Below are 19,473 nucleotides of genomic sequence, written 5' to 3'. Positions count from 1 at the left end.
TAATAAGCCCTTACAGTTTATAATCAACTCTTGGTCAACCGATCGATGGGGCTAACAAATAACAACAAAACTTCTGATGAATTTCTCTCAAATCCAAAAAGAAAAACAAACAAGAAACACTAAACCTCTCTTTTCTCATCCTAATTTCCCCTTTCTCTGTTTTTTTTTCTTCTTTTCATTCACAAGAGGAGGAAGGGGAAGGGCATCTTGAGATCGACGTGCCTGCTTGCATCTCCCTTGTGGATGCGGTCACGTCCATGTCGATCACCCCCTGTGTGCTGGGGTTTGTGTGTGATGTTTGTTTGTGGCGCCCTCGTCTGCTGCCTTTTGTGCCCCCTCCCCCCTCCCTTCCCTTCCACTCTTTTAAATACACCACCACCTCCTCCCTCTTCCTCCTCAGGCACAGAGACTCCTCGCCTCTGCTCCGCTGCTGCTTCCCTGTTCACCCGCCATTAGCGCGACCGAGCTCGCTCGCTCCCGGTGCAAGTTGCACCGCCTACCGGCGGCGGCCATGGTGAGTGCCGAGTAGTCGTCGTGTGCCGCGGGTTCTTCTCTGTCTCTGTCCCTGGAGCGATTCTTGTGTTGACGGTGATGAATGGGTTTTGTTTTTCCATGGCGGCGTTGCAGGAGGACGGTGCGGCGGCGCGGGAGGCGGAGAGGTGGGAGGGGTACGTCGACTGGAGGAACCGGCCGGCGGTGCGCGGCCGGCACGGCGGCATGCTCGCCGCCTCCTTCGTTCTTGGTAAGTACACACGCACCTCCTCTTCCCTTTCTTTCTTTCTTTCTTGCTTTCTTTCTTTCTAGATTCTTCTGGAACCCACAGGGACGATGGATAAGCCCAGAATTAATTAAGATCGATCATATCATTGCACTGTTGCAGCTAGCTAGCTATCACCAGCAGCAGCAGCATGCAAGCACGAAAGAAAGAAAGCTCGAATAGGATACTCAGCCATGGACCATCTCCTCCTCCACCTTCTTCTTCTTCTTCCTCCTCCCGTTCCCTGCACCTCTCCTCTCTCTCTTTTCTGGAGACTGAAAGGCACAGCACCGTGGTCAGATCGATCGGCCATCATCACCACCCTTTACGCCTCCTCCTCCTTTTCCTGATCAGACAGCACCCTTTTCCCGCCGGATTTGGCCGCTTTCGCTCGCGAAACAAGTTGCCTTTTCTCCCCTTTTTTTCGCCCTCCTCCTCACTGGTCGCCGTTGGGCTCCATTTCTCTCTCTCTCCCCTGTTTCTTCCTTTCCCTTTCACACCAGTACACCACTGTGCTCTTCTCTTCCAACGAGGTTAATCTCCCGTCTCTCCTCTCTCCCCTGTTCTTGCAAGTTGGTTTGGGTTCCCCAACTTGACCCCCCCCCCCCCCCCCCCCCCCTCTTGCAATTGCGCATCGTTGTCGTTATCATCAGTGGGGAGAAGCTTTTGTACGATCCAAACATTGGCGTCCTTCCTTGAGTGTCCTCTACCTTCCCTCCTCCATCAAATGCATTGCATCCACCTGAGAAAAAGACGGTGTCCCTGCTCTCGATCGACGACGACCTCTTCTTGCAATCTTGCGCTGCTGCTGCTGCTGCTGCTGATGGTGGTGGTGGTTGACTGGTGGGCACCATGGCGGCTTCGGTTTCGATATCTCTCCCGTTGATCCGATCCCGAATGTTCAGTTGGAAAATGACTGCCTTTTGCTTCCTTGCATGTGTGAAGGACTGTTTTTTTTCCTTTTTTTTTGCTCTGACGGTTGTGAGTGTGAGAGAGAGAGCCAGCCATGGATTTTGGGGAGAAAAATTTGCCATTATAATTTGACCCTGTCCAAAATTGTCGCTACGCGAGCATTGAATTCGGGCACGAATCGCAAGGCCGAAACGGTCAGGGAGAACAAAGAAAATTGGCCGGCATGCACTGGGAACCGCACATATTATGCTGGGGCGGTTATATCAGTTACCACCGCACATGCATGCTAGTACTTCCAATTTTTCAAACGCCTCCGATTAAAATACAACTTTACATCTCCATCTGAAGTTTTTCAGTGGCACACGGTAGCTCAATTTCATAACTTAATTTCAATGGAAACCTACCAATGGAGTACAGTAGTATAACTTAATTTGGATAAAGAATTTGCATTTTTTTTTCTTCAAGATCAAATTTGGATTGAGAATATTGGCTTGTTGTGTGCAGTGGTGGAGGTGCTCGAGAACCTGGCGTTCCTGGCGAACGCGAGCAACCTGGTGACCTACCTGATGAATTTCATGCACTACTCGCCGTCGCAGTCGGCGACGACGGTGACCAACTTCATGGGCACCGCCTTCCTCCTCGCCCTCCTTGGCGGCTTCCTCTCCGACGCCTTCTTCACCACCTACGCCATCTACCTCATCAGCGCCTTTGTGGAATTCCTGGTAAGTAACAGCACATCTAAATTTGTTCGTAGTTGTAGTACTACTACCATTTTTGTGTGTTTTTAGTTGAGAGTAATTGATCCAACTTAAGTTAGTCTGCAAGTTAGTTACTCACTTAATTTCCTTTATAATTGTTTGCCGTCATAAGCCTAGGAAAAAACGAAACCATATGCCAGCTTACGCAATCGTAGATATACCGATAATAATAAGATGATAAGATGTTTCCGGATAGACACATATCACATATGTAGGAGTGTATATTTTAGTGAGATATATATGCATGCATGGTGCTCATCGTATCTCCATGCTGACGTGGAAGGAATATACCGGGATGATCATGTCCAGCTAGGCTGCCACGTCATCGTTGACTTCCTTTCTATCTTCTGGACCCGTTGGCTATTACCATCATAACATGTTTTGTTGACCGGTCTCTAGAATTTAGCTGCATGTCGTAAAGTGACCTGTCAGTAATCAGAGCCGCTCCCATGATGGCATCCTGGCCGTCCAATTAGAACAGACCCCACAAGATTCGTGGACAAGGTCAAAAAATGACACCTGTCAAAGATTAGCCAAACAAGATGCTAATCTCGAGGCAGGATCGAACGGCTCTAGTTCCCGCTAGATGACCACCACTATTTGACCAAAGATTTTGTGATCCCGGCCCTACACTGAAACCTCTTTTCCTCCACGGGTTCCATCTGACAATTGCCTGGAATTAATTGGCCAAACGGAGCTCGCAATTCCCTGTGATTTGGGTTACATGAGATCACATACATATTCACATCTAGAGATTAATTAGGCCAATGATTAAATTGTAACCATCACTTTATTCGCTAGAAGCAAGCAGAGATAGCCTGGGTCAAAGGGAACCCTGTACTGAACTGATCACGGCCCCTATGTATCGTGACTGCACTAGCTAGGTGCTAGGATATCTATCTAAGTAGGAGTATCTATCACAAAGGCATGCTTTTATGCATGGGCTTGGGACAATCGATCGATCAATTCATGGTCCTCAAGCTTGGCCTGGCTAGGCTAGCTTGGTTGGATTGCAACTGTGATGGTCCACTGATGGATCATATATGGCTACTGCTCGCTTTTAGCGATGGGGAGAAAACAACAACAAGCTTTTAGCTTTTAGACTTTCTTTGAAATACTTTATCTTTCTAATTCTACGAGATATTTCGATAAATATGTATTTGCAATAGGGATGAAAACGGAGCGGATAGTTTCCGTCTGCTCCGGACAAAAACGGATACGGATACCTTTCGGATCGGATAATTCTCGGATATTTCGGATACGGATACGAATACGGATATTTTCTCCCGGATACGAATACGAATATGGTATCAGGGTTTCCGTCGGATACGGATAATAATTCGGATATCCGGTGAACAGTGCTATTCGGATATCCGCAAGACCCATGAGACATACCCCATTTCTTTCTAACTTTATAACCTTCAATATACCTTTTTAGATTTTAATAGTAGTTTATCGCTTAACACTAGTCCATACTATTAATATTATTTAAATTTTAAAAAATATTTATAAATTATACCTCATTTTATATAAAATGAGCTAATCATATATGTTGATATTTATTTCTATTAGAAGTTGAGTTGGTTTTCGTGTTCCGAGAAAAATTTGTTTCCGTATTCGTGTCCGATCATATTTGATTCTTATTCGTATTCGAGATAATCCGTATTTGTTTTCATATTTGAGCTATCCATATTCGTTTTCGTATCCGGTAAAAATTATGAAAACGAATATGGTATGAGCATTATCCGTCCGTATCCGCTCCGTTTTCATCCCTAGTTTGCAACCAATTGCGCGTTGAAGTGTTCTGCTTTATTCATACTACCTTCATTTTTTAGATATATAAATATTATTGATTTCTGAACATAACGTTTGGTCGCTCATTTTTTAGAAAAAATAATTATGTAAATATTATTTATTATTTTCACTTGTTAAAAGTATTTTAGCGTAACTTATATTTATTTTCATATTTGCACTAAATTTTTACATAAAACGAATGGTTAAACATCACTTAGAAATCAGCAACATTATACATTCAAATTTAGAGTGGTTAGTATGAGTTTTTTTTATGTGTGCGCTGTATTTTTAGCCCAAAAATGTCGTGTATTTTTATGATTGTGTGGGTACGTAGAGCACTAGAGCTAGTCGTAGGATGAGTACGTACGTGGGATGGAAGTGGATGTATACGGCGTATAAGGGTATAGAGACGTGTGCGGTGCGGTTGCGGTGGATCACGTGGGCGCAGTAACCGTATATATCTGTCGAGTGCCATACCGGCGAGGTGAACATGATTGTTCTTGACCAAAAAAATACAGTCACTGTGCACATCAACAGTCGTGTACTGTAGGGCTCAGAGACATATATGGAAGGAACGGACGATAACCCAAATTCAGATCAATCAGCTAGTTACTTGACATGACTACGTCGCCACCGTCGTCGACAGGCGCATGGGCAGCGTACGTTCTGGTATGGTATAGCGCCCATCCTATCATAGGTAGCCTACATCCATGAAAAAAGTTAAAAGTTTGAGAAAAGTTAGGAGTTAAAAAAAAAAGTTGAAAGTTTATGTGTGTAAGAAAGTTTTTAATATAATATAATGTGATGGAAAGTTAAAAATTTAGGGTACCTGAGAGTGAACTAGACACGACCTTAGCTATACCAAATGCTACATCTCATACGGTCACACCACGAGTGGGACAGGGCCGTATTACGGTCGCCGTCGCAGCCGCCCGAGTAGTGTCAGTGTGTGAGTGTGAGTACCCTTCGGGATGGGGCAATAATAATCCACTAATATATCCACCGCCAATTCCATCGGCGCGCGCGGCCAAAACCGTCGCGGAGGCCGGCGCCCTGGCCGCCCCGTCACGCGCTCGCCCGGGTCACCACCACTCCTCTCGCGCAGTCGCTCGCACGAAATGTACGTGTTTACGACGCGCGCACCCCTGGATATATCCTGACCGGTCGAGATCGATCTTTTTTGATCTGGTACACGGTGACCTTTCTGGGTCGCCCCTTCATGAACGATCGGTTGATGGATCGATCGATAAGTCGTCGATTGGTTAATTATTATGAGTTGGTCCATCACCAGAAAAAGCGAAAAACGGGCTATGATGATTAAGAGAGACGGCTGCAAATTTACGATGGATTAGTGATCGTCGAATACAGTACCATGTAGGACACGGAATTACGGATAGGCACGGATCTTATCAACGTGCAGGAACAAGAGCCACTGTGGAACATTCTCGAGGCATTTCTCTCACCACCTCCCGCGATCCGATCCGATCCGAGACCGACCACCATCTCTTATCTTATCCCCACCCCCCTAGCCCCAGATCGAATCACACAACTCATCACTGTGATCCAGCCAGTTCTCCCATTCCACCAACACACACGTACGACGTACGGTGTCCACTAGCGTGCGTACGTGCAAACCGCACACCGCCACACACCACATCACACCACACACTCGTCGTCAACGCGCGCGACGAGAGAGTCGCACAAAACCAATCTTGGCCGCCGCCCGCGCGGCGCGCGGCCTTCCTCGCGTACGTTGAGAGAGACGTACGGACCGACGCGTGTTGTCGCAGCCTCGCAGGGTGGGTGTGGGTGGGGGTGGGGCAGCCGCGCGCGCGCGCGGCGCGGCCACGGCCGGCTAAAGCCGCGAGTGCGCTGCCCTGGAGGAGAAGGCGACCGTGCGTGCGTGCGTGCGCGCGCGCCGCGTCAATCGCGTTGCCCTACTCCTGCCTCCTCGGCGTAACGAAACCTGCGGCTGCTAGCTAGCGCGCCGCTGGGGCGGTGCAAGTGGATCAAGTGGGGGGTTTATCTGGTTTCGGGATTTGCCTGCAGGGTTTCTTTCATTCTTTGGCTGTGCCTGTGCTTAGCTTGCTTTTGCTATTCCCTCCCGGAGAATATTAATCATCGTTTTGGTGGTACTCGTATTTTTTTTTCTTCTTACCCACTTGTTTGACTTGTGAGCACCTGAGTTATTCGCGCGTAAAATTTTATAGGCCGGGGGAGCAAGCTATTCAGTCCAGCCATAATTCTGGAAAGATTATCGTGTTTCCAAATAAAATAGTCATTATTCATAGTCTCAATTTATCTAAGACTTAAACGAATAGATAACTTAGATGATTGTCTGAAACACAAACGATCATTTTAATATTCATTAGTTACACTTACATGCACATATATATATATATATATATATCGCTTTTGGTATTCGTTACATACAGAATGAGTTATTTTTTTCTGATACTGATGATAAAAGTAATAGGTTTAACACTTTTTGATAGAGAGAGTATAGTATAGGTACGCCACCAAACAAGTTGCAATATGGTGTGGAAATCGGAAACGAATGGATAGGATAGACCGTAGGAGCATTTGCTGTTTTCCTTCGTTTCCCTTTCGGAGTGTTGCACATTGCGCCACGTGGATCCTGATAGAATAGCCACTGAATACACAAATACACAATGGTACTCAATAATGTTACTCCTATGTACGCACCGATCGTACCAAGTACAGGAGCACCACCACCACTTGTAAACATCTTTTCTGCACACCCGATTTGATGGGCTAATTAAGATATGACAAGTACAGTAGTACTGCTAGTTGGCTGTCCGTTCTACTAAGTTAGGCCCTGTTTAGTTCACACCAAACTTTTCCCAAACTCTTAACTTTCTATCACATCACATCCAAAACTTTCCTACTCACATAAACTCCCAACTTTTTTTTTTCAAACTATCAGCTTTCCCTAAACTTCTCTCCAATTTAAGGAACTAAACACAGCCTCCAGACTGATCTCTCCAACTGATAGTACTTATCATTTTGGATAATGGTGAGATCAAATATTAAAATCTTTAACTATGAATAATTTTTTAAATATTTATCTTAGAAAATTGGAGACTAGATATATAGATTAGTCTTAAAAACTACTTTAATAAAATCATATATTTGTTGATGCTTTTTATATATTATAATAAAAAATAATGATCAAAGTTACTTTTTATGATTATGTTTTTATCTAAAACGATAAGTATTACTCCCTCTAATTTTTTTTGTTTGACGTTGGTTAGCTCAAAATTGAACTAACCAACGTCGTATATTTTGTGCAAGGAGGTAGTATTAATCTGGAGGGAGTACTTCCAAGTCGCTTGCTGACCTTGGTGATCTCACCTGAGCGCCACAAAAACGATCGCCGTACGTTTGACTTACCAGCTTCAAAAAGCTGCCTCGAGTTTTTTTAGCCCAACTGTATTTACGTTTGCCGGTCAGCGCTGACAAAAGTTACTACGAACCCATCGACGGGCCCCTGTCGGTCTCGTCCTCCTCCTCCGCTTTAACCGGCTCACGGACCACGGCGAAGGCCAAAGCGACGTCGCGCACGGGCGCGCGGCCGCGGCGGCACATGCAGCACGCCGACCACTTGCCTCCCCCACGAAACTTTTCTCGCTGTCACCTGATATTTCTTTCCCCCAACCAAACCACTAGACATTGGCGTCACAGTTCTGATCGGGTTGGTATGCTCTGTTGCAACATGGCAGTGCAAATTTGCAACGGAAAATTGCAGCAGAAAATTGATGCTAGTAGTGTACGTAGTTGCATGTATTTGGGCCTGGAAGCTTTCTCGTCTGCAGATTTTAGGATTTTACATGGGCCTGCATATGATTCTCTCTCTCTCTGTTTTTTTTTGAACTTTTGTTGATGTCAAACATGGCGCGAATGTGTTGCAGGGGCTGGTGGTCCTGACGATCCAGGCGAGGACGCCGTCGCTGATGCCGCCGGGGTGCGCCAAGGTTGCCGGCGCGGCGTGCGAGCCGGTGTCGGGGCCGAAGAAGGCGATGCTGTTCGCGGGGCTGTACGTGACGGCGCTGGGCATCGGCGGCATCAAGGGCTCCCTCCCGTCGCACGGCGCCGAGCAGTTCGACGAGCACGCGCCGCGGGGGCGCAAGGGGCGCTCCACCTTCTTCAACTACTTCGTGTTCTGCCTCTCCGTCGGCGCGCTCATCGCCGTCACGTTCGCCGTCTGGGTGGAGGACAACAAGGGGTGGCAGTGGGGGTTCGGCATCTCCACCATCGCCATCCTGCTCTCCATCCCGGTGTTCGTCGCCGGCTCGAGGCTGTACCGCAACAAGGTGCCCACGGGGAGCCCGCTCACCACCATCGCCAAGGTCGTCCTCGCCGCCGCGCTCGCTCGCCGCGGCGGCGCGCAGAGCGCCAGCAACGGCGCCGTCATCGACCGCGCGCCCAGCCCCACGGGGAGCACCGATATGAAGGAGTACTGCAAGCCCGGGGACATCTGCGGCGTCGCCGACCGCGCCGCCGAGGTGGCCACCGAGCCGTCGCAGGAGCTGGTGTTCCTGAACCGGGCGGTGCAGCGGCAGCCGCGGTGCGGGGCGCTGTCGTGCACGGTGCAGGAGGTGGAGGACGTCAAAATCGTGCTCATGGTGCTCCCCATCTTCTTCTCCACCATCATGCTCAACAGCTGCCTGGCGCAGCTGTCCACCTTCTCCGTGGAGCAGGCGGCGACGATGGACACCCGCGTCGGGGGGCTCAAGGTGCCGCCGGCGTCGCTGCCGGTGTTCCCGGTCACCTTCATCATCCTCCTCGCCCCGGTCTACGACCACATCATCATCCCGTTCGCGCGACGCGCCACGGGCACGGAGATAGGGATCACCCACCTGCAGCGCATCGGCACGGGGCTCGTCCTCTCCATCGTCGCCATGGCCGTCGCCGCCGTGGTCGAGGTGAAGCGCAAGAACGTGGCGTCCAACGCCGGAATGCTCGACGCGGCGGCGCCACTGCCCATCACCTTCTTCTGGATCGCGTTCCAGTACCTGTTCCTGGGATCCGCCGACCTGTTCACGCTGGCGGGGCTGCTCGAGTTCTTCTTCAGCGAGGCGCCGGCGAGGATGCGGTCGCTGGCGACGTCGCTGTCGTGGGCGTCGCTGGCGCTGGGGTACTACCTGAGCTCGGTGCTGGTGACGGTGGTGAACAGCGCGACGGGGCGCGGCGGGCGGCGGGCGTGGCTGCAGGGGGGGAACCTGAACCACTACCACCTGGAGAGGTTCTACTGGGTGATGTGTGTGCTCAGCACGCTCAACTACCTCTTCTTCTTGTTCTGGGCCATCCGGTACAAGTACCGAAACGCCGGGGTCATCAAGGGCTGATGATCAATCTGTAATGCAGGGTTAACTGTTTAATTATCTGGCAAGGTAAAAAAAAAAAAGAAAGAAGGGAGGTTAATTTGGTGGTCTTGAGGATGTCCATTGCTGTGTGTGTGTGGAATTGGTTGGCTGGCTGATGAGAATGAACAGAAGCAGCGATTAAGCAAGTTGTTCATAAACAGATCGGTGTTCAATGAAGGAAAAGGAAAATAGTCAAGATAATTAATTTCCCATCCGTATTAAGTTCAGTTTATCTTTCCTTGTATATATTGTTACGACCCATTAACAGTTGCTAACATTAAACTGACCTTGGTCTATAAATGATAACCTAGTAAGCTTATGCGAGATATATATGGGTGATAAACTAACCCGTTATTGATTATTTGAAGTCATAGGATGGAAACCATTTTCGTTCCTTGAGGGGATATCTTCTTGTTGTTTGTATATCACCTAAATAGTTATGAAAAAAATTAAAAAAAATTGAGAAGATGTATTAACATGTGATATATCACTCTACAAACATGCAAGTTCAAATTCTACTTCTACACCTCGCAACGAAAAAAACAAATTTGATTGTGAATATACATTAACTAGTTGTAGGAGTTGAATTTGAACTTACATGTTTGTGGAGTGATATATCACATGTTAATATATCTTCTTAATTTTTTTCAAATTCTTTCATAACTATTTCAGTGACATGCAAACGAGGGATATCCCCTCGAGGGATGAAAATCCACTCCCGTCATAAGATCGCGTTTATTCGTGTCCGTGTGTTGCAGCGGCGGTAGAACGCCACTTCCCAACTTTGTTGAGGTAGGAACTAGGAAGAGGAAAGCGCCTACACCTAATGGCTTAAGCCGCTATTCCCATTTCCTCGCTGACCCATCATGCGAAAGGTACGCCGTTAGAGTGAGTGCGCCCGCGCTCCGCTCCTTCGACTGATTGTTCGCATCGGATCTCAGGTTCTCTATTGCACTCCCCGATTGGGCTCAATCCAGTAGGTAGGCTCTAGTAAGCTCTAGCTACGGGAATATATCATATACAGACAAGTTTCCTTTACACATTCCGTGCACACAAACTAGTAAATATTATAAAAAATTCTAAAAAAATTGGACACATACTTTCAATAGTATTACACTTACGTGTGAAATCTTATGTTATGGCTAAAATGAATTTGAAGATAAGACTTTGCAGATATGTATAATACTATTTAAAGTAAATGTCTATTTTGTTCAGGGTACTCTATTTTTTTTAGGAACTCATCTCTAAACCTCTACAGCGCTGATATACGTACGAATTATTTCGTACGATGATTGTACGATCAAACAGATCCCTCCTTCACTGCTAATCCCATATCCAAAGCCCAAGCTCCTGACGTCCTGGCCTACTATCTCGTTGGCTTGCTTGCACAGCCAACCAAAGCAATCTTCTTTTCAAACATATCTTAAGCAATTTTCTTCCTAATATCTTATAGTATTGTATAGTAATTCCCCGCAAAAAAAAAGTATTGTATAGTAATTGTACTTAACACTCAACATTGAATTTATCATGTGGCAGGTTAAGCAAATTACGCATACAAATATGCTCCTTGCACCTTGGACAGTGATAGTGTCAACCCTAGTTTTAGATTAAATTAAAAATAGTGACATGTTTTTCAAAGGAAATTTTCAGATTAAATCCATAATAATAAAGAAAGCATTTCATGGCCATGAACATTGCCCAGGAACGAGCGAGAGAGAGAGATACTAATGTACCAAAAAAGATGATTGTGAAGCTAAAGGAAATCAAGTAAATAAGATGGCATACCTTTATCTTCGATGGTGTATGCTATTGGATTAGTTTCAGACTTGCAGATTAGATCAGAACATGAAAAGATGGAATAGGGAAGCAAGCCAACGAGATAGTAGGCCAGGACGTCAGGAGCTTGGGCTTTGGATATGGGATTAGCAGTGAAGGAGGGATCCATTTGATCGTACAACCATCGTACGAAATAATTCGTACGTATAGCTGCATGAAGAAATGCACGATCTTGTTACGATAAAACGTACTGGCAGTGGACCGCAGGGGAATGCGGCAGTCCAAGCGTGCTTATGGGCCCTAAAGCCCAATTCATCTCTAAACCTCTATTCCAAACCCTAAACCTTACATTCCCTATTCCATCTTTTCATGTATCTGATAGTGTGGTTTGAGGATGGAATTTAAACTCGATGACAAGATAAGATCATAAGAGACCTCAAGTGAACTTATTCCTGCTATGTACGCCTCATCTTCGTACGGAACCAGCCCAGTTTCCAATCCAACCCAAGAATGGGCCGGTAATTTAGTTCAGATTTACTGCCAACCTTTCAGATGGATCGGTATTGGAATAAGTTCAGTTTAGGTTTATCAATATGTTGCCAAGTCCGAAATTTATCCGGTTATCCTTGAACCGAAATACCGGTTATAGCTTATCCCCTAACTCATAATACCGTGTCAAGTCCTTCGACTATATAGCGTCCGGTTTTGACTGACGAGGCAAGTAGGACCCACATGTACCTCACATATCAATGGCTAATCCTTCTCGGAAATGCTACTGAGCGAGGGATCGCCCTCGCACGCCCAGGGCGATCAGATTCTGCCCCCCTCAACCTGGTTTTCTTTTTTGGCACCGCATTACTTTCCTATTTTAGTAAAATTATACACCTAAAGTTTACACATCTAAAGTTTAGAAACCAAGTCAAAAGTTTATATATCCGATTCAAATTTGAATTTGAATTCAAATATATATATATATAGTATTTATATACACCTAAAGTTTATATACCCGATTCAAATTTGAATTTGAATTCAATTTGAATTTAAATTTGAATTCAAATTTTTTATATATAGTATTTCTATACATAAATTTGTCTAATTTTTGTTTTTTAAAAAATTTTTGTACTGTACTGTAGTAGGAAGAGAAGAAAGGGAGGAGGAAGGGGAGAAGTGGGAGGCCTATAGGGGGAGGGGGGCAGATCCGATATCTAGGCGATCGCCCTGGCGATCGATCGCCCATTAGCCCCCCTAATGCTACTGGGCGAGCGATCGCCCTCGCTCGCCCAGGGCGATCAGATTCTGCCCCCCTTCCACCTGGTTTCCTTTTTTGGCACCGCATTACTTTCCTATTTTAGTAAATTTATACTCCTAAAGTTTATACACCTAAAGTTTACACATCTAAAGTTTAGAGACCAAAAGTTTATAAGTCAAAAGATTATATATCCGATTCAAATTTGAATTTGAATTCAAATATTTTTTATTTATAGTATTTCTATACATCTAAAATTAAGTTTATAGACCTAAAGTTTATAAGTTAAAAGTTTATATACCCGTTTCAAATTTGAATTTGAATTATATCCGATTTAAATTTGAATTGAATTCAAATATTTTCTATATATAGTATTTCTATACATCTAAAGTTTATACACTTAAAGTTTATAGATCCAAAGTTTATAAGTCAAAAGTTTACATACCCGATTCAAATTTGAATTTGAATTTGAATTCAAATGTGAATTTGAATTCAATATTTTTATATATAATTTCTATACATAAATTTTTCTAACTTTTGTTTTTTTAAAATTTTTTTGTGAGGTACTGTAGTAGTAGGAAGAGAAGAAGGGGAGGAGGAAGGGGAGAAGTGGGAGGCCTATAGGGGGAGGGGGGCAGATCCCCTGGCGATCGATCGCCCATTAGCCCCCCAATCCTTCTCCCTCTCTCTTCCCTCTCTTTCCCATCTCTCAGGTTCCCCTCCATCCATCCACTGGTATCACACCACAGATTAAGGGTGGTGATAGGGATGTTGGTGGTGGTGCCGTGGCGGCGGCGGAAGACGCGGGAGTGAGGCGGAGCTGAAGAAGGTGAGGGGGAAGCCGGCGGCCACGTACGAGCAGCACATTGTGCCGGCAGTGAAGCTGGACATCTGCGAGCGTGCAGGAGGTGGAGGAGTGCCAGGTCAGGGTGTGGAGGCAGCGGCGATGGCCAGGAGGAGGCGTGGGAAGAGCGGCGAGACATCCCCGACGAGCGACGAAGTACAACGTGGTGCTTGTTCGATGAGGTGGACAAGGCGGACGTTGCCGTGTTCAACGTCTTCCTCGAAATCCTTGATGATGGATGGCTCACCGTGGGGTAGAGTCACCGATCGGCTACCCTGGGCAGCCCCCCGGCCCTGGCCCCGGCCTTACCAACGAAAACTCTATTAAATTTCTATTTTGTAGAATCAATTGATGATGAAATTTTTATAGCAAGTAGTAGTTATTGTGAAGTTTGTCTAGAATAAAAAATCTTTCTGGCTCCACCGCTGGGCTCACCGACGGGCATGGCCACACCGTCGCGCGACTTTACCAACACCATCATCATCATCATCATGACTTTCAACATCGGCTCGCAACACTCAGGATGGAAATGGTTAGGATATGGATTGAACCTAAACCGTTTTAAGTGAGTTTGTTGATCCATGGTTTAATAGGGTCAATTTATCATGAGTCCATTATATCAATATGGTATTTGGTTTAGAACCAATTTTTGCCCTACCAAAATTTTGGTAGTGCCAAAGCCTTGGCAAGTTTTGGCACTACCAAATTGGATAGTATTGAATTTAAACTATTGTGGGCATAATTTGGTACCAAACCAAACATATACTTGCTACTATTGAAGTTACCAAAATTTTGGTAGGGCAATAAGTTGATATCAATCCAAACAAGCCCTATGTTATCCATGGATATCCAAATGGATCAGCTACATTATTAGTAGACAAGAAAAAAAAACTCTTATTACATATATGTAAAACTCGGACCCAAAATTTTTAAACTTGTGTTCACACTATATAAACTTATCAAATTCAGTCGAATTCTGGTGGGATAATTTATTGATAGAGAAGCAACTTTGCGTAAATTTTAAGCCCTTTATACATGTGGAGCCTACAATGCACTACTAATATTACTAAGAAAATTTCATTATATGTGTGAAACTCGGACTCAAAAAATTTAAACTCGTATTCACATTACAAAAACTTATCAAATTTAGTTGAATTTTGTAGAAATGATTTATTATATAGAGAAGCAACTTTGTTCAAATTTTAGGCCATTTAGATATGTGGGGCCCAAGATGCATTACAAAGACCCCAAAAATTCTTGTTACATGTGTGTAAAACTCGGACCCAAAATTTTTAAACTTGTGTTCACACTAGGAAAACTTGTTAAATTTAGTTGAATTTTATAGGAATAAATTATTATATAGATAAGCAACTTTGTACAAATTTTTGAAACATTTATACATGTATTTTGGTTAAACCTCTTAAATCCAGCTTCTAATGGTTTGATCCGTTTAATGCATTTATATTTTTTACGACCCTAAAAATCTGTTAGGGCAAATTTACGAATAGGTTAAGTGGATAAATGGATCTACCCTAACCATTCCCATCCTGCGGACACTTCACTGCCGCCGCCAGCGCCGGCCATGAGGACGACGCCACATAGGCCGCCGCCAAGTAGCACGTTCTCGCTGACGTGCAGAGGCACTTCCGGCCAGAGCCCAGAGCTCATCAACCGGCTGACGGAGTTGGTGGTGTTCCGGCCGCTATCGGGCGAGCAGCACTGGAAGGTGGCGAGGCTACAGCTCAGGGGAATGGCCGCGTGCCTCGCCGAGAAGGGCATCGGCCTCGACATCACCGAGGCCTTCAACGCCGCCTCTGCCTCAGCATCCACCGCACCACCCTCCTCATCCGTGGAGGACAGCGTCGAGACGTTGCAGCTTTGCTCCAGGGAGGTGAGCAAGAGCAACCGCCTCCTCGCGTTTGTCAGGTCCCGCTCCTCCGCCGCAGGCGCGGCCCCACCGCCGCCGCGCCCGGAAAGGCGGCTTGAGCTGCTCGCAGTAGCGACTTTCCGGAGCGTAGCAACGAATTGATAATATGTAGATTCTGTTAAGAAGAACATATACATCTGAAGCTAAAATTTATCCACGTTATAGAGCTTGGCGACAAAGTAGCATATATAATTGGTAATTTCGTATGGCATTAGCTCTTGTGTGAATATTGATATATACTCCATCCGTTTCTAAATATTTAACATCGTTGATCTTTTAGCACATGTTTGACCGTTCATCTTATTTAAAAATTTTTGTGAAATATGTAAAACTATATGCATACATATAAGTATATTTAACAATGAATCAAATGATAGAAAAAGAGTTAATAATTACTTAAATTTTTTGAATAAGACGAACGATCAAATATATTTAAAAAAATCAACGGCGTCAAATATTTAGAAACGGAGGGAGTATGCCGACGGAGAAGGGCATTAGCTCGTGTTCACCGTCGATAACCAAGCAGCCGCAGAAGAGAACGAAGCGGTGGCGTCATCTTCGTCGGCGACACCTGTGGATGGATGGAGGGGAATCTGATAGATGGGAAAGAGTAGGAAGATGGAAAAGGAGAGGAGAGAAGGATTGACCATTGACATGTGGGGTCACGTGGATCTCACTCACCATGTCAGTCAAAACCGATCACTATACTATCGAGGGATCAAGTTAATATGGTATTGTATATTGGATGATGGGTTATACTTATACCTAGTATTTTAGTTTAGGGATGGATTTAGAGTCGAAGACAAATTGAGGGAGCTAAAATAAACTTATTTCATCGGGATTTGCCCGTGCCCTACAAGATCTAAAGAAAGCCTCCCATCCCCTTACATAATTTGACGTCCACTTCCTAAGGCCTATTTCAATGGTTAAAGTGACAAAAAATAATCTATCATTGGGTCGACTTACGGCCCAACATCAACAGAACAGTACGGACCAAACCCAAACAGATTATTCAGACCACATAATATGAAATAAGTTCACTTTAGATCCCATATGTTTACATCAAGTTTAAGTCATGTTATTTAATACTCCCTCCGTTTCATAATGTAAGTCATTCTAGCATTTTCCACATTCATACTGATCTTAATGAATCTAGACATATATATCTATTTAGATTCATTAACATCAATATGAATGTGAGAAATGCTAGAATGACTTACATTGTGAAACGGAGGAAGTAGCAATACTAGGTATAAAATGTCTGTCAACTCCCAAACCAATGTAAAAGAGTTCCCAAGACGGTTTGGCCAGTAGTAGTTTCGATTAACATGATGCTTACGTGGCTGTTTAACTTAGTCCTTGCCCCACATGGCATTAATGTGGAACTAGAAGCAAAATTTTAGAAAATAAAAACAAAGTATGTAGGATCCATATGTTAGTAAAAAAAAGATAGTAGGACCCACTTCATCTACCTCTCTCCTCTTTATCTGTTCCGGGAGACGTGCCTTCTTCCCCTTGTCCAATCGAGTCACCCTCCCTCTTTCTCCCTTTTTCCTTCCCTTTCCTCCCGTTTCCCCTTTTCCCTTATGCTTTCCCACTAAAGAGAGGGTGAGGTGTAGGAAGTGGAACCTATTGACATGGGTGTCCCACTATATTTTTTTTATTTTTATTTGATTAACATATGAGCCTAAAATTTTTTTGTTATGATTTTTAAAATTTTTCAATCTTGCCTCTAGTTATATGTCAATGCTATGTGGGACGATGATCATGTCAAATCAGCCAAGTCAGTCGAAATTGTTATCCAAACTGTTTTGAAACATCATTTGTACTGATTTTAGGAGTCGGGGATATGTATTATATGTATATATCTGATATTGTGGTTTAAAAATGTGATTGAAACTCGATGTCAAGTTGAGGATCTAAAGTAAACTTATTCCTACACAATATTGATCGGATTGGCTCTGCTCACCTGCTGGCAACGAACCATAACTCGGTGATAATGGGCCGAATGAAGGTTCCTTTTGCAAGCTCGCAAGCTCGAGTCATCTGCTCAAGCCCAACTAATTGCTGGCATTTCAGAAAAGAAGCTAGCCCATTCAGATCTTTTTCTCGTTTATACAAAAGTGGAGCAAACATCGCTATACACCAAACATCTGCAAAGATCTATGTATTCATGTCCAGATTCGTAGTTCTAAAATAGGTCTTATCCCATTCTAAATTATTATATTTTTAGACGGAGGGAGTAGGCTATAAAAATATGAAGAGCAGTAGGTCACGGACCAACCAATCTCGTTCAGCATTCAGCAATATTCTATACTACAAGACAATAGCTTTGTTTATCCTTCTCATGGGCATTATAATATCGTACAAAATAAAGTTTGTCTTGGCCTTTGAAAAGTATAGCCCTATTTGTTAAACACCTGCAGCAGCTATGATCGAAAATATAGTTATATTTTTCTACAATAGGTATAATAGCATACTTGTTTAATTGATCTGCTGGTAGCTTCTGCACAAACCCACCAAAGTTTAGTGATGTTTACATATGTTTCTTCGCTACCATCGACGCAACCTCGATGCAATCATAGCAACCTCCTTTACCATCTTTTAAAGCAAAGCACGATTAGCATCGTACCGACGACAACGAGGGTAGATTACCTTATGCGTCGGCAGTGCGTGTCTCTTAACTGATCCATACCTTTCAGTAATGTCCAGCTCAATCCCCTCTACGAATGAACTGCATACACTTGATGTTGCATTAATCGTCCCAGCAAGACTGCAAGATGTTGCGTTTGTAGAACACATTATTGGTTATTCTGGTCGAAGTTAATAGTAGGTATTCCGTATGATGTTCTAGGCATGTGTCGCATTATTACTGAACAGTGTACAATATAAATGGAATGCCGTGGAGGATAGTGGACAGATCAAATTGCAATAATGTATACTCTCAACCAGATCGCGATCGGCGATGGATCCGTTCAAACTACTCAAGCTGCACGGGTATGATAATTTACACCGTCCAACTATCGAGAAGCAGCCGGATTTGGGTGGAAGTTACAACGCACCTAGAGTAGTTGATCAAACCGAGGGTGGCTTAAGATTATGATTATCCAACGTTTACTCAGAGCAGGTACAATAGCAAGCTATAAGTCAGCTGCAAACATATTTTAAAGAGAAAAATAAGGAGAGAGAAGAACAGCGGGCTACAGATTTGTAGGCAGCTGTAGCACGGACTTCAAAACACAGTGTGTATATGACAGGTAGGATCAGGTATCAATAATGTAGTATGTACTATTGTATGGATGAGCTATTAGATTGGCTATAGATGAATTGGAGTTAATAGTTGGCTATACTATTAAACTTGCTCAGGATAACCTTTACTTGGTCAATGACGTTAGGCAGCCAGCATTCAGAAAAAAGCCGGCAAACTTGATTGCGCCTCTTGTCCGTTGTCATGTGTGCTGGGCGATGGGGACAGAGAGCGGAAATTGATCGGATCTTTCGTTGCAGGAAGCGTCAGATGTTCATAAATATTCAAAGATAAGCATGTGATGGACTTTATCCTTATCGCGTGTTCCTCAAGTTGCTTTCGCCCGCGAGTGCACGCAAATGCGTAAGGTGATGGAGACATCCAGCTTATGTTTGCACGCTTCAGACAATTGTTTGAAATTTCAACTTAATTTCGGTTTGGAAATATTCGAAACGTCCAAAATATCGGTTTTCCCGGTATTTCTTCGTCGCGGCTCGTCCGCGATCTCTTCCCACTTATTCCAAACGTAAGCAAGCTAAGCGAGCCAAGGCCAGGCGAGCCACGGCGCTAAGCAGGCCCTAGGCTTAAGGTAAAATTTCTTAACCTTTGGACCAAATCCAAACATTGTTGGAATGTGACGTTCGACATTTCTTACAAACTCTCGAAGTTTTGGTTATCCCCGATATTTTTCATCCTCTCTGATGGATGCACGGTAGTTTAATTCGGTCCTGCTTCAGGTTTCAGACTTGACTGCTCGCGTAGTTCGGTTCAAGCAAATTCAGGCAAACGGGGGCAGATAGAAAGACTGCCCACAGAACTGACGAA

General features: G+C 44.5%; 1 protein-coding gene across 2 annotated transcripts; it reads left to right on the top strand.

Annotated features, from left to right (window-relative positions):
* Positions 1-376: 376 nt before the first annotated feature.
* LOC127777230 (protein NRT1/ PTR FAMILY 4.6-like) lies at positions 377-9,813 on the top strand. Of its 2 annotated transcripts, XM_052303789.1 has the most exons (4): positions 377-514; positions 628-742; positions 2,174-2,391; positions 8,154-9,813. In XM_052303789.1, exons 1-4 carry the CDS (start codon positions 512-514, stop codon positions 9,588-9,590), a joined length of 1,773 nt encoding a protein of 590 aa, XP_052159749.1. In that variant the 5' UTR covers positions 377-511; the 3' UTR covers positions 9,591-9,813. The 2 variants fall into 2 exon arrangements, with proteins under 2 accessions (XP_052159749.1, XP_052159750.1); XM_052303790.1 differs by lacking the exons at positions 377-514; positions 628-742; positions 2,174-2,391 and adding an exon at positions 7,690-8,011.
* The last annotated feature ends 9,660 nt before the right edge of the window (positions 9,814-19,473 follow it).

Source organism: Oryza glaberrima, chromosome 6, assembly GCF_000147395.1.
Source record: "Oryza glaberrima chromosome 6, OglaRS2, whole genome shotgun sequence".
Taxonomy (NCBI): Eukaryota; Viridiplantae; Streptophyta; class Magnoliopsida; order Poales; family Poaceae; genus Oryza; species Oryza glaberrima.
The sequence above is the reverse complement of the archived record's forward strand: the minus strand, read 5'-3'. Positions and strand labels throughout refer to the sequence as shown.